Source organism: Aegilops tauschii, chromosome 5 (assembly GCF_002575655.3).
Source record: "Aegilops tauschii subsp. strangulata cultivar AL8/78 chromosome 5, Aet v6.0, whole genome shotgun sequence".
Lineage (NCBI taxonomy): Eukaryota > Viridiplantae > Streptophyta > Magnoliopsida > Poales > Poaceae > Aegilops > Aegilops tauschii.
Genome location: NC_053039.3, coordinates 47,024,062 through 47,039,900, shown reverse-complemented (window position 1 = coordinate 47,039,900; position 15,839 = coordinate 47,024,062). Strand labels below are relative to the sequence as shown.

The 15,839-nt window shown below is 46.1% G+C and overlaps 1 protein-coding gene across 1 annotated transcript; it reads right to left on the bottom strand.

Moving 5' to 3' along the window:
* Positions 1 to 3,546: 3,546 nt before the first annotated feature.
* On the bottom strand, positions 3,547 to 5,363 carry LOC109759679 (BTB/POZ and MATH domain-containing protein 1-like). The gene has a single exon (XM_020318507.4). The coding sequence runs from the start codon at positions 4,865 to 4,867 to the stop codon at positions 3,758 to 3,760; it is 1,110 nt and encodes a 369-aa protein (XP_020174096.1). The 5' UTR covers positions 4,868 to 5,363; the 3' UTR covers positions 3,547 to 3,757.
* Between the last annotated feature and the right edge of the window lie 10,476 nt (positions 5,364 to 15,839).

Genomic DNA, 15,839 nt, shown 5'->3' with positions numbered 1-15,839 from the left:
GTGTTCAAAAAATGAAGTCTCAAGCAAAAGAAAGTGATGGGGTTTGATGGTTGTTTGTGTCCGTGACGAACTCCATCCCGTTAGGATTACACAATGTTGGACTTATATATATATATACACAGCTTACCGTGCACACAAGGGAAGCATTGTCTTGACGTCATGTGAAATACTTGCACACGGACGTAAAATACAAAACAATTTTTTTTCTAGTACTGTTGATCTCGCCTATATACGTGTTTGCATAATAAACCATCGACACCGAAAAACATTTAGAAGTCATGGCCATAGAGTCAGATCTCAGTAAAGTTGTTGTTCCGGACAAGAAAGAAGATGCCATGCTTAACGTCTCTGAAGATGGACGTGCTGGAGGTATGGAGGAACAACTGTGTCCAGGTAAAATAACTTCAACAAAAGTATTGCATGTACGATATTTTTATTGTCCGATGTTAGTAACGCATTAGGCTTGTCACCATTTATAGACGTCTGATCTACATCATTGTATTTTTATTGTCCGATGTTAGTAACTCATTAGGATGATTAATGTGCCAGTGTGATATGTTTTCTCACTATTTATATATAGACGTCTGGTCTACATTGTCGTACTGAAGTTAGACAAAAAATTGTCATATGTATATCAGTGCTGTTACTTCAATATCATTAGGATGGTTAATGTGCCAGTGTGATATGTTTTCTCACTATTTATAGACGTCTGGTCTACATTGTTGTACTGAAGTTAGACAAAAAAATGTCATCTGTATATCAGTGCTCTTACTTCAATATCATTTTCCTATTTTTCTAAATTGGATCTAGGAATAACACGACACTATATAAACACATATATTCTCATGCTAATGTCCAGCGTACTTAATGTAACTTATAAGTAGGAGTAGCTCCTATGTTCTATTTATGATGCAAAATCTAATCTGTTTTTTTAATGAATAACATATTTAGATAATATAAAAAATTCTCATGCAGACAAGCAATTGGGGTCGCGATCTCCGGTCATGGATGCCAGGGAAAAAAGAAGGAGAAAAGACAGAGAGCGGTATGCAAGGATGACCAATGAAGACAAACGGGGAAAACTAAAAAAGAGTCGTGAAGCCTATCAGCAAAGCAAAAAAAATAAAGATTCAACCCATTTGCGAAAAAAAATGCACACAGGAGAGGAAGAAATATGCAAATATCGAGCCAACACAAAAGGCAAAAAGATGTGCACGAGAAAGACAGAAATATGCAAATATGCAGCCGGAACAAAATAAAGCTAGGATAAAGCAAATTGCAGCTAACCGTGAGTTGAAGCGCAACACACCATGCAAAGATTCAATTGCGATGGTTCACCCTGCATATATCGCAACAGAAGAGGAATTCTGTAAATCTATACGACAAAGACTTCATGGTTAGCACATACACAACATGAGCATATATGCATGGACAACCAGCGAAGTATACAACATTTTTACTATCTCATGTCAGTAACTCAATACAGGTGCTACGTGTACAACATTTTTATTGTGAGTATGATGGTTAATGTCTTGGTATCTTATGATTTGTCAATAGGCATCGGCGGCCCTATCTACATAAGTTTGCAATGCTCTCACTTTAAATAATATATGAAAATCCTTTGAATTAGTAATTAAACTCTTGAAAAATTTACTTCAAAGTCAAGAAAATAGGCATTCAGCTCAAGTCCTACATGCGCCCCTTCCTCTCCAACAGCAACCCTCCTTCCACCATTTGTTTCTCCCACTCCAAAACTCTTCCATGCACAACACATCTTTGACCCTAGGGCAATGAGGAGTTGAAGGAGGCACCGCCAGATGAAATGAGTATCGTTCTTTACATCTTTGCCCCATGGTTCGGACAACGAAAATTCTAAATGCTCTAATTGAACTAAAGATTGTTCTTCGAATAAATTATCCATGTTTGAAATAAATAAATTAAATTAACCCGTGGCAATGCACGGGCATGTTTGCTAGTAAAACCAATCTATGCTACTATCAAGTGATCTCATTACTTCCTTTTAGTCTGGCAAGGTACCATGTAACGGGATAGAAGTATCTATTAAGTTGATTGATTCTAAATCAGTCACATATATATGGTTTGAATACTCGGCTTGCTCTCGCCTTTTGCGCCAATGGGTCATCTAATTTCGTCAAAGACCATATGAGTTACACCTGTCTGCGGGAAGGTCTCAAGTTAACAATATCCGCCAAACCATAGTACTATCTTAAATTACAGATGTTAAGATTCCCAAATCACAGTTTGATACAGTAATAGAGTAGTAAAAACATTGGAATGGGATCTCGTGCCATCTTCATTACCTCATGATTGAATGGTTGTATGATTATGCAGAAGAAAAGCGTACCATTCGTCCAAAGAGGTTAGAGTGGATGATTTTTTTTTCCTACGAAACCTAATACAAAGGAATCATATGAATAAAATGATTTGCATTTACACGAATCAAACAATCCATATAGGAAAATCTTCTAGGGATAAGAATCCTCTAAAAATCTTTCGAATAAAATAGGCCGTTAGCTAATAGGATTTACGGCCCTACATAAAGACATGGTTTATCTCAGTTTTTTTAGGGAAGACTATCATGGCTAGCTTTATTAATGTCAAAACATGCTTAAATCGAGCTTGCTGAGCTCGTCCAACCAACTAAATGAAGTCTTATACTATAATAAGAGAAGTTAGCTAGCAAATGAGCCGCTTGATTACATGAACGATAACAATGCTTAAAGATGACCCTCCTGATCAAGGTACTAATATCCACACACTACAAAAATTGCAACCGCCGAGACCCACCATCTAGTTTGTCCATTGCAAAAATTGATCACCTGTAGGGAGTCTGATTCTGCCTCTAACCGGTTAAAGCCAAGAGAATTAGTGAAAACAAGCCCATCCCTCATAGCCATTGCTTCTGTGGTAATTACGTCCGCTGCGACTGAGACAAATTTGCATTGGGCCGCCAAGAAAGTTCCTTTATCATCATGAAGTATGGCAGCCGTAGCCCCACCCCCTCATCTGGGAAGAAAGCTGCATCAACATTTAGCTTAACGAAACGAGGATCCGGTTTGCTCCACTTATTTTCAGCTAAAAACTCAGTTCATGGCTAAAAACTGTGCGCTTGGGATCACTAAACAAAGGACGAGCAACATAAGCTAAGAAAGGTTTAGATCACTTCAATCAAGCAAAACTCCTATGCCAAACTCGGATACTAGAGAGGTGATATTTTCACTTCCGGAACATGACAAATAGGGATACATCGTGCCTAAACTTCGGCTGGTTTGTACACGCATGCATGTTCTAACTAAGAATAACTAAAAGGATTGCAATCAAAATAGAGATACAACACGCGAAAAAAAGACTCGTCTCCACACACACCAATCGAAGTACTAAAAGGATTGCAATCAAAATAAAGATACAACACGCGAAAAAAGACTCGTCTCCGCACAGACCAATCAAAGTGCATACAAAAAACACGGCATTAATGCAGAATCCAAAAGTGCCAGTTCTACCTGCATATATAGAATAGATTGATACTAGCAAAATATACACGAAATTTACTTGAGATATGATCGGTAGTACCCAAACATGCAAGTACTAATTAAAATTGCCCTAAGAATAGCCTTGGCTGCTGTTAGCTCAATAGGCAAGAGTCTGGCAGTCAGCTCTTTGAGGGCACACACTAAAAAGATAATAAGTTTACTTCATACATGATATGATCATCAGTACCCACACACACAAGTACTAATCAAATTGACCTGATGATATCCTTGGCTGCTATCAGCTCAACAGGCAAGAATCTAGCAATGAGCTCTTTGAGAGCAGACGGGCAACTGCTTTTGAGATGCTGGTAACCATCACTTGCGATCATTGCCTCCAAATTGGAAGGAGAAGCGAGGAACTCAAAGCAAGCCTCCTTGAGTCCATGGCAGTTATGCTGGTCGGCCAAAGCCAAACTCGTGGCAACCATTTTGGTGTCAATGTGATTGCACAACTTCTCTTCGCATATCAGCTTCAGTCTCTCGATGTTGTATCTGTCTGCCGCTACAAGTAGATGGCTAGCTATCACAGCTTCATCTTGTATTGCATCTTGATGAGTGCTCTCAGGGAGTGAGTCCGTGTAGATGAAATGGAGCAAGGACTTGAACACATCAGCTTCTGTATCATCAATTTCGATCGGCTCACCAGATTTCTCCCTCATGGCACCAAAGAGCTCCGCCTTGAAGACTGGTGAACGAGCAGCGAGCACGGACCTATGGGCCGAGAATATCTCTCCACCGACTCGAAAGACCACGTCTGCCCCATCCTTGCTATTCAGTAGGCCACCGAGCTGCTGATGCAAGTTGCTTGGAGGAACCACAACATACTGAATTGTATGCGTCTCTTCGCTGCGGATCTTCTTCGCGACAGTGACCTCGCACCTGATTCTGAAACTGTCGCCACTTAGATGAACTGATCTCTCCAAATCCTTCTGCTTGATGAAATTAGCAAAACCCCAATCTGAACCTTTGCTGGGGAAGATATGTGGTGACACAGATTTGATGTATGAAGGCACTGGTTCTCCACCCTTGTCAAGAACACTGAAGGTGAATTCTGCATTCACATCTTTGGCACCAGCGGAATCAAGAACCAGATAAACAGATATGAACCCAGGCGCGTAACCATCTGCATACTTGTTACCGTTTGGGTAATACTCCACAACCCAGTTATGATCTCCGACCATGAAAGGGATAGATGCCTTGCATTTGCCAGTCTTGAGCAACTTCTTGGTTCTTGAGTACCCATCGATCTTGATCACATGTGTCCCTGTTTCTTCTTCAGCTACAATTGCGGACGTGACCTTCCGGCGCTTCGCCATTATGGGGTCGGGCTGAGGTAGCTAGGATGTAAGACTGGCAAGGCAAGATGGGAGGTTTGCCTTTGTTTATATACAGCTGACTAACGAGGAATGGGTTAAATGTCGAGAAGAGACATATTGACCGACGAGAAACAGCCCACCTGCGGGGGCTGCGCGGTCGAGGATGAGGACGAGGTAGACAGGTGGGAAGTGGCGACGAGCAGGCGGATGATGGAGTCGGTGTCTCCCGCAGACCCGGTGAGGAGCAACGCGAGCGCGGTAGGGGCCGGACCAGTGAAGGAGGAGGCGTCGGCTGGGAGCGGCCCACCGCGCACTGTGGGTAAAGCTGAGGGGGAGAAGGGAGAGGTCGGGGATGAAGCCGGCACGGCGAGATCTGAGAAACTGGAGAGATGTGGGGGAAACTGACTAGGGTACCTGTACCTGGGGTGGAGATCAGGAGAGATCGATGTGTGCGCCGCCAGCTTCGAGAAGAACAGACAAGGGAGAGGACAGAGAGGTGGGGTGGTGGTGACCGGGGAAGGGTTTCTCGTTTAGGGTTTTTACTTTTTATAGGGTCATTTAGGTTTTATTTTTGGAAAACGTTTATCAGACGGTTGATAATCACCCACGCGTCCGCCGCCTCGGTTGTGCGACATGCGTCCCCTACCGCCTCGGTTGTGCGACACGCGTCCCCAATGGACCCCACCACCACGTCTTTTGGAACAGCACGCCTTAGTCTACCTTATCCCCATCTCTCTCAATCTTTTCGTCCTGAATAAGCACCACAAGGGAGATGCTCTCCAGTATCATGGGCGCCCATGCCCGCCGCCGGCCCACTCTGATAGTCGTCGTTCACCGGCGAGGCAGGGCTTCGCCGCCCCACTTTCATCCCTCCTTTTTTCTTTGCCGCCTCTTGGCAACAATGCATGAGATCCGTGCGGCCCGGTCGTCATTCCAGCGGCGTGTGGTGTAGCAAACGGCTACTCCGTCGGTGTTGTCGGTGTCCGGGGAGCCCTCCCTGCTAGATCCTCCCAGCCCTGAGTGGCATGTTTCTGAAACAAACCTCTTGTTGCAATAGTCAACGGTGTTTCTGAAACAATGCTCTTGTTGCAAAGAGGGACCATACGCAGAGATGCTTTTTGCAATGTCGGTCATCAATGTTTCTGAAACAAAACTCTTATTGCAATAGTCAACGATGTTTCTGAAAACAAAACTCTTTTTGCAATAGTCACTGATGTCTCTGAAAACACATTCTGAAGGCTTAATATTGCCACCAAATGCCAAAAAGGAGACATCTGCCCTATTTTCTCCAACACTCTGTTGTAAGTTGTTGCAACAATGCCACCGCGCTTGGTAATAAATTCTTCCCTAGCGGCTTGCGAGAGAAAAAGAAGCATTAGAAATTGTAAATGCTCGAAACTCACTCAAGCAAAGCTTTGCTCCTGAACGACTGCAGATGATGCTGGCAACATCCGCTCCCCACGCTCACATCATGGTTTAAATCCTCGCAGTAGCCGCCATAGACTCTCGCTGCATCCACGGCCAGCACTCGTAGCATCCATGATTGACCCTCGTAGCTACCTCTCAGCCCGGCTTGGAGCATGGCATGGACACCAGCGTCAGTCAACTCCCTGTACTATCGGAGGCGGCAACTCGTTTTCTGGTGTGCACTTTTTTTTGGGCAAAGCAAAATGTCCAACCCAAGCTTCACATGCAGCATCAGCAAGGCCACCATACGTGGTTTCTCCGTGCGCAGCACCGCATGGGCCTCCTGCGCTGCTGGATGTGCTACCAAGTGCAGCACTTGTGCATGGGTTGCACCCCACTGGCACGTCCCCCGCTGCTAGACAAAAACTGCCTTCGGGCCTTTCATGCATGGCACACTGGCCACGACCGCCACTGCAACCTGCTAGTGTTACGCACACGTCCGCTGAAACACTTGCACATGTGGCCGGTCTTGCTTCACGCGCGTATAACTTCGCACCAACATCAACAGTAATTGCACTTGTGTATGTTGTTTCTTCGTGGACTCCCGGTACCACGTACATCTTTATTTTTTCTGGACACGTCGCACGAAGACTGCTTCTCCATGGTCGAGCACACGCGGCAATTGCTACTTCCGCTGCAGCAAAGTTGGCACTTATGCCCATAACATAGACGTAAGTTTCGGAATTACCCCCTGTCCGTAACGTCGACATGAGTTTCCGAACCATGATCTTGAGAGTGAACTTTTTCTTCACGGAGCACGACAATTTTTTTAGCCGACCTAGATCCACCTTGTCCACGAGTTCGCACATCAACATCATGTCACTTTCATCACCTTGTTGTGCCATGAGCGCCTCCTCCTTCGGGGGATTCTTGCACTCCAACTTGAAGTGCCCGAGCAGATTACAGTTGTGGCAGCGGATCTTCCTCTTGTCAGACCTTTTCTTCTTTGGCTTATTCGACTGTTCGTCGGTGTCCTTTGCGGGACGGTACTTTCCGCCGCTACCAAACGCCTTGTCGAAATTGTTCTCCTTGGAAACCATCACCTGCCGCTGAGCACGTGTAAGCATCAGGTACTCACACTAGTAGAAAACAGGGCATTGGTTCGGCCCTCGTAATACCATTAATCCCGGTTCGCTCACGAACCGGGACCAAAGGAGGCAACTGTCCCGGTTCGTGAGCCCAGGGGGCCGGCCGGGCCACGTGGGCCATTGGTCCCGGTTCGTCTGGACCTTTTGGTCCCGGTTCCACGCACGAACCGAGACCAATGCGCCTCGCCCCTGGCCCATGACCATTAGTCCCGGTTTGTGCCACAAACCGGGACTATAGGGTTGGTCCTCGTTGCGGTCAGAGTTCAGTCCCACCTCGCCAACCGAAGGGCGCTCACACCGGTTTATAAGCCCATCCCTCTCTGCTTTGTTGAGCTTCTCTCAAAGTGAAAATAGATGCCTTATACAGGGAATTTGACCTAAATTCAGAGTAAATTTCTTTGAAATTTATTATGAATTTAGGTTGAATTCTCTCTATAGGCGCATCTATGCTCATTTTTTTATGTTGGGGTTGGCGATCTTTACAGACTTTTTGTGTGTTGAATATGCACCATTCAAAATCAGTCTCTGCTTTGAATGGTTCATTTTGAACACACAAAAAGTCTGGAGTTCAAATAAGTTCAAGAAAATGAAATCCCTTTGTAACAGATGAGTTTTCGTTCGAAACCCTGATACTTCGAAAGAGATTGTCCATTTTGTTCACGAAGTGCATCCAGCTTTTGCCGTAACCCTCTCAACTTTTTAGCACATGCTATGTGGGTGAAATGATGATGCCATGCCAACTTTCAACCTTTTCAGAGCTCATTTGTAGGGTTTTTCAATTTCAGGGTCATTTAGCTCAAAACAATCCGTCACTGCATGAAAAATAACAAATGAAGTCAGAAAGGGTTGAAAATTGATGACGTGGCTTTGAATGGTGCATTTTGAACACACAAAAAGTCTGGAGTTCAAATAAGTTCAAGAAAATGAAATCCCTTTGTAACAGATGAGTTTTCCTCCGAAACCCTGATACTTCGAAAGAGATTGTCCATTTTGTTCACGAAGTGCATCCAGCTTTTGCCGGGACCCTCTCAACTTTTTAGCACATGCTATGTGGGTGAAATGATGATACCATGTCAACTTTCAACCTTTTCAGAGTTCATTTGTAGGGTTTTTCAATTTCAGGTTCATTTGAAATGCTTATCAATTTTAGGGTCTTATAGCTCAAAATAATTAGTAAATGCATGAAAAATAACAAATGAAGTCAGAAAGGATTGAAAAATGATGATGTGGCTTTGAATGGCGCATTTTGAACACACAAAAAGTCAGGAGTTCAAATAAGTTTTAAAAAATGAAATCCCTTTATAACAGACGAGTTTCTGCACTACTAGGAAAAGGGCTATAGATGGAATGGCCACTAATGGCGCACCAGACATGTGGTGCGCCACTACTATATAGCAGTGGTGCACCATGTGCTGGTGCGCCATTAGTGTGAAAGACACTAATGGCGCACCAGACTGACGGTGCGCCATTAGTAACAATTTTTTTTCTTCCAAACATACTAATGGCGCACCAGGGCACAGTGCGCCATTACTAGTTCTAACTAGTAATGGCGCACCAGCCACATAGTGCGCCACTACTATATTTTTTTATTTTTTATTTTTTTGCTAGTAATGGCGCACTGTTCCCTGGTGCGCCATTAGTGTTTTTTTTTTGTAAACTACTAATGGCGCACCACCAGCAGGTGCACCATTAGTAATCAGGGTTACTAATGGCGCATTAGGTGGTGGTGCGCCATTAGTAACCTGGGACGAGCTAGATATTTTGGACAGCCACACCTACCCACTCACTTTCCCCACTTCATTCTCTCCACCTCCTCCTCCAAGCTTGTCTCGGCTGCCTCCTCCTCCTCACCTCATTTGCACCATAAATTCATCCAAATTTAGTGGTTAAATTACCTTTTTTTGATAGGTAAGTAAGGGGAAGCTATCTTTATGTTGTTCTCCCTCTCGAACAACGTGCACATGCACTTTTTATGGCCTAGCTAGATCTATGTATGTTTGTGGTGTTGCATATATGTTTGTGTTTGCAGGTACCGGAATTTGAAATGCGATAGTTGCCAATATTTTGCCGGAATGTTGATTCATTTCCGTTTCGGCGAGAATTTTGGCACTATGCATTCTTTTTGGTCCTATTTTTAGAGAAAGTCATGCCAAATTTTTTCTTGGTTCTAAAATATCGTTTTGCTCTACCCCGCAGGCGACCATGGTCCGCACGATGACCGAAGGCATCGTGAATAGGTTTTTGAGCTCCGCGAAGGCCGAGATGCTTGAAAAGAACGAGACGGAGATAAGATGTCCGTGTCGAAGATGCAAGCTAAAGAGCCTTATTGCGGACCCAGATTCCGGGCAGGTGCGGGACCACCTGCTCTTGCATGGTTTCATGGATGGCTATCAGTGGCAAGGTGATGAAGATGACTATGAAGTCGTCTATGGGGGTCGGGCAAGAAATGAGGATGGGCAGCAAGACAACCATCGCGGCTCGGGCGGGCGAGAAGACGAAGAATCTCCAGGACATGATCACGACGGTGATGCTGTACACAGTCATCATGTAGAAGATGCCGGACATGATTATGAGGAAGATGCGGGAGCAGATGAAGGGCATGATCATGAAGATGAAGATGCCGGCGGAGCAGACAACGATGGACCATCGATGGGCTGGGTGCAGGACCCTCATATTCAAGAGCTGCTTCTCAAGCAGACGGATAACGCAAGAGCTTCCGCCCGAGAGAAAGCCAAGCTGGATCAACTGGAGATAGACGCGGTTACTCCATTGTATGAAGGATGCAGGCCCGAGGATACCCGCCTGAAAGTAACGCTCATGGCTCTGGAGATGAAGGTAAAACACAAAATGACCGACGCATGCTTCGACGAGAACATGTCATTCTGGCACGAACGTCTTCCCAAGGAGAACAAGTGCCCGACCAGTTTCGAGGAGGCGAAGAAAATCGTGCGTCCTCTGGATTTACCGCACGTGAAATACCATGTGTGCATGAACAATTGCATCATTTATCGGGACCAGCACGCGGAGTCTACCATATGTCTGGTGTGCGGCGTCACTCAATACAAGAAGAGGAAGAAAGCTCCTCGAAAAGTGGTGTGGTACTTTCCGATCACTCCTCGTCTGCAGCGGTATTTCGCAGACCCTAAGGTAGCAAAGCTCCTGCGTTGGCACGCGGATAGGGAGGAGAAGAAGCGAGAAGATGACGCAAATGATCCGGAGATAAATAAAAAAGACAAGATGCTGAGTCACCCTAAGGATGGGAGCCAGTGGCAAACGTTGAACTTCGAACACCCAGAATTTGGGAAGGATCCAAGGAACATCGTGCTAGGCGCGAGCACCGATGGAGTCAATCCGTTTGGCAGCCAGAGAAGCACACATAGCACCTGGCCTGTGTTTGTGTGGATGTACAACCTTCCCCCTGGTTGTGCATGAAGAGGAAGTACATTCACATGAGTATGCTAATTGAAGGGCCGAAACAACCAGGGAACGACATCAATCTGTATCTAGGGCTGCTGAAAGAGGAGCTAGACACGCTGTGGAAAACGCCAGCCAATACGTGGGACGCCGCAGAGAAAGAATATTTCCCTATGAGAGCCGCACTGCTCATGACGGTGCACGACTATCCCGGTTACGGATATCTCGCGGGGCAGGTGGTCCACGGATTTTCTGGATGCGTCAGGTGCATGGATGACACAACGTATCGCCAGCTAGATAGAGATCCCGGTTCTTCGAAAACCGTGTTCATGGGACATCGAAGGTGGCTTCGCGACGATGACCCGTGGAGGAAACACAAGGATCTGTTCGATGTTGAAACCGAACCCTGAAGACGCCCGCGTACAAGGAGCGGCGAGGAAATAGACGAGCTGTTGAAAAATTGGAAAGATTGCCCACTGCCGGGAAAGAAGCAAAAGGCGCCAGAGCCGCTGCTGAAGGTATGGAAAACGAGGTCTGTTTTCTGGGACTTGCCGTACTGGAAGATCCACCGTGTGCCTCACAGCCTTGATGTCATCCATATCACGAAGAACGTGTGCGAGAGTCTGCTTGGTACCCTGCTCAACATGCCAGAGAGGACCAAAGATGGGCCGAAAGCAAGGGCAGACTTGAAATCAATGGGCATCAGGGAGGAGCTTCACGCTAATGATGATGATGATGATGATGATGATGATGAGGCGAAGCAGGACACGGAAAGTCGTCGCAAAGACAAAAAGGCCAAGAAGACCGGAAATGACTTCCCTCCCGCATGCTTCACTCTAAGTCAGGAGGAGATCGATCAGTTTTTCACCTGCCTCGTAGGAGTAAAACTTCCTTACGGTTACGCGGGGAAGATAAGCAGATACCTAGACTAAGCGAAGCAGAAGTTCAGCGGGATGAAGTCTCACGACTGTCACGTGCTGATGACGCAGATACTTCCAGTTGCAATCCGTGGGATCATGGATGTGCACGTCCGTGAAACGCTATTTGGCCTATGCAACTTTTTCGACGTCATCTCTCGGAAGTCGGTTGGCGTGAGGCAACTCAGAAGGCTACATGAAGAGATCGTGGTGATACTATGCGAGCTTGAGATGTACTTCCCGGCCGCATTCTTCGACGTTATGGTGCATCTGCTAGTCCATATCGTGGAGGATATCATCCAACTCGGGTCGACGTTCCTGCACAGCATGATGCCGTTCGAAAGGATGAATGGTGTCATCAAAGGATACGTTCGCAACATGTCACGTCCAGAGGGAAGCATAGCCAGGGGCTTTCTGACCGAAGAGTGCATCTCCTACTGCACGAATTATCTAGGCATCGAGAACCCCGTTGGTCTGCCCGTCAACAGGCACCTCGGCAGGCTCGCTGGATGGGGTCACCATGAGGGTCGCCGCGAAATGCATGTCGACTTCGATGGTTGACACGCCGACTTTGAAAGAGCAAACCTAGTCGCGCTACAACACATAGACGTGGTCGATCCTTGGGTGGTAGAGCACAAAACCTTTATTGAGAAGACGTACAATGACCGAGGCCAGCAGAGGACGGATGGAGATATAATCAAAGAGCAAAACTCATGTTTCACGCGTTGGTTCAAGCAGAAGCTTCTGTCGTACCCTTTACATGAGGATTCTTCCGCGGAAGAACAACTCATATTCGCCTTGTCACAGGACGCCGAGCACAACCTGATGACGTATGAGGCGTACGATATCAACGGCTACACATTCTACACCGAGGACAAGGACATGAAGAGCGATGGTTATCAGAACTCCGGGGTAATGATGGAATCCTACACCGGTAACGACAAGGACAGATACTACGGAAGGATCGAGGAGATCTGGGAGCTGAGCTATGCTGGAGAGAAGGTCCCGATGTTCCGTGTCAGATGGGCCAAGAGCGTCATAAAAGAAGACCGGTATTTCACCACCATGGTTATACCCGAAGCCAAATCCAAGACCGCAGGCGTGAACCTCACCGCGAAAAATGAGCCATGGGTACTGGCTTCCCAAGTGGACCAATGCTTCTTCATTACTGACCCGTCAAAGCCCAGTCGTGTTGTCGTGAGGAGAGGCAAAAGGAAGATCATCGAAATGGATGGAGTCGCCAATGAGCAAGACTTCGACGGCGACCCGAAGATGGAACATGACGACGACGATGAAGTATCAGCATACACCACAAGAAGAAGCAGGACCACCCTACCTAAAGGACGTCCGTTCAAGAGAAGAACTCCATTTGCGAAAAATAAGGGCAAGAAGATTGTGAACAGATAGCTAGCTAAGATCGATTGTATTTAAATTGTAGCCTTCATTTCTCGATTGTATTTCATGGGCACTTTTTGAACTCATGAATATTTCTAAATTTCATGGACACTCGATCTCGATCCCCCTCCATCTCGATCGCTATCCCACCTCGCCAGATCCGGTCCCCCTTGCCGCCGAGCACCCCCCGCACCCTCTACCCCGCTCCACCGGCCGCCGTCGCCGACCCCCCGCACCCTCCCCCGCTCCACCGCCGCCGACGACCCCCCCGCACCCTCCCCCGCACCCTCCCCGGCCCGCTCCACCGTCACAAATGAATGCAACTAAAATTGCAATAAAAAACAAATTTGATTATATTTTCAAATAATAAATTTGATGATTTTTTTCATATTCATAAATATTATTACTGTTTTTATAAAAAATTATTACTGTTTCATATTCATATTCATTTTCTAAAAAATTATTAGATGCAACAAAAAATAATAATAATAAAAAAGATTACTAATGGCGCACCTCTGGCTGGTGCACCATTGCTATATAAAAAAAAGATTACTAATGGCGCACCGATCGTGGGTGCGCCATTGCTATATAAAAAAAACATTCTAATGGCGCACCGCTTCGTGGTGCGCCATTAGTAAGTTTCCCCCCTATAGCTAATTCCTCCCTCTCCCTCGCCAGTTCCCCTTCGCCCCTCTCCCTCGCCAGATCCACCCGCGCGCTGCCCCGACCCACGACGCCGCCACCCTGACCCCCGCCGGACTCCACCCCCGCCGCCCCCGCGCCCCCCACCACTGCAGCTCCCCCGCGCCGCCGCCCCTGCGCCCCCCATCACTGCAGCTCCCCCGCGCCCCCGCGCCCCCACCACTGCAGCTCCCCCGCGCCGCCGCCCCCGCGCCCCGAGCCGAAGGAGGAGGACCAGGAGGAGGACGAGGAGGAGGTCTTCCTCTTCGACTACGAGGACCCGGACGAGCTCGGACGCCCTCGAGCCATCCCTTCGACGCCCGCCGATTTCCTCCGCCTCGGCCACCATCGCCACCGCTCGACACCGAATTCGCGTCGCCTCGACTAGCTCCGGCTACCCCGAGTCGCCTTCGACCTCCCCAGTGAGCACCCGAGCCGCTTCCCCCTCTTCCCCCTCTTGATTTCCTTCTGATGTGTTCTAGTTCCTGCATCGTGTACGAGTTGGTGTCGGCCATTACTTAATTTCCTAAGCAGTTCCATTACTTAATTGGTTCCCCCGAAGAAGATTTTTTGTTTGTATAGAGGAGGGTGAGTGAGGAGGGCAGGAGAAATAGATGGATCAATCACAGAGTCAGTGGTTGTTGCATTACAGTTTCTTGCAAATTAGGAGGTACTATGTGAGAAGGAGAGCTAAACCAGCAGAGGAGCAGCGGAGGCAGAGGCAGCTAGGCAGTCAATTAGGAAAGTTGGTGTGTGCTCTGAAGCAAGAGTGAAGTCAAGGAGATTTGTTGGTTTGCTAAGTTAGAGAAAAACTTTGTGTCCAAGTAGTAGCCATCAGGAGGTTGAAGTAGGTGGATCACCAATCATAGTCAGCAGTTTATATTGGAGCTTGGTGTACTGAACTCTGAATATTCTTTTTGCAGTTCATCTATGTTTAGGGATTTATAAGTGGTGTCTTTCTTGTGTTTTATACTAGTAGTATCACCCTTTTTTTACTAGTAGCCATTAATTAAGATTCATTTTTTAGTCATCATGCCTTGTTGCCTCTGTGCAAGTTGTGATCATCCAAGCAGAGGAATTATAATCCTTGAGCTCTTCTTCCGCTGTTTCTCCTGTCAATCTAACTGCCTCTATTCAGAGAAGAGAAGAGAATACAAATGAATTGGCTTGTTTATGTCAAATACAAATGAATTGCTATTTGTGGAGTTTAGGCTCCTTTGAATCAAGGCAGCACTGTCAAATGAGCTCCTCTTCTTTCTACTCCTTACCTAGACATAAACTTGGCAAGTTTTAGCAACAAGAATACAAATGATAGTCACTGCAGCTGCACATGATCTCTGCTAGTTATAGAAATTCATTGCTTGTCCTATGTTTTTTGTCAGGGTATTGTTGAGGAAGCTTGCTTGAGTTTATGTCCTTTAATTTGTAAATCTGCAGTTCTAGCCACTGCTTGCTGTTAGTTCCTCAAGGAGTTCTACACAAAATTAGCTCAACAAGTTGCATCTGGCTTTTACAAAGTTGTTTTGGCTTAAGAGGATAAGTTGTTGTATATACTGTCATAAAGTTCAGCAAGAACAGGGCATCAACAGTGCTACTCTAGTATCTAGTTGGGGAGGGACAAATGGACAGGGCATCACTGTAGCTGTACTGCACAACAAACTATTAGTCTTAGGATTAACACTCCTCATATGAGATGAGAGGATTTTTTTAAATGGCTTCTTGCAGTTTTAAAAATTTAGTTTATTCGGTTACTGAAAATTCAGTTAATTCAGTTAGGCACACAAATTTCAGAACTTTTGTGTGCCCTAGTACTTGGTGTTTGTAGAAAACCAGGAGTGTTAATGTGACTAGAATTCACTTGTTCTTATATGGGTGAAACTTCACTTGTTTTTAGGCTAGTGCAGGGTGTTGCTTTATTCTGTCATCATTTGTAACTATGTCACAAATAAATTGTTCCTTCTTCTATATTTGACAAGTAATGACTGTTGATAAGCTAAGGCATGGATTAAG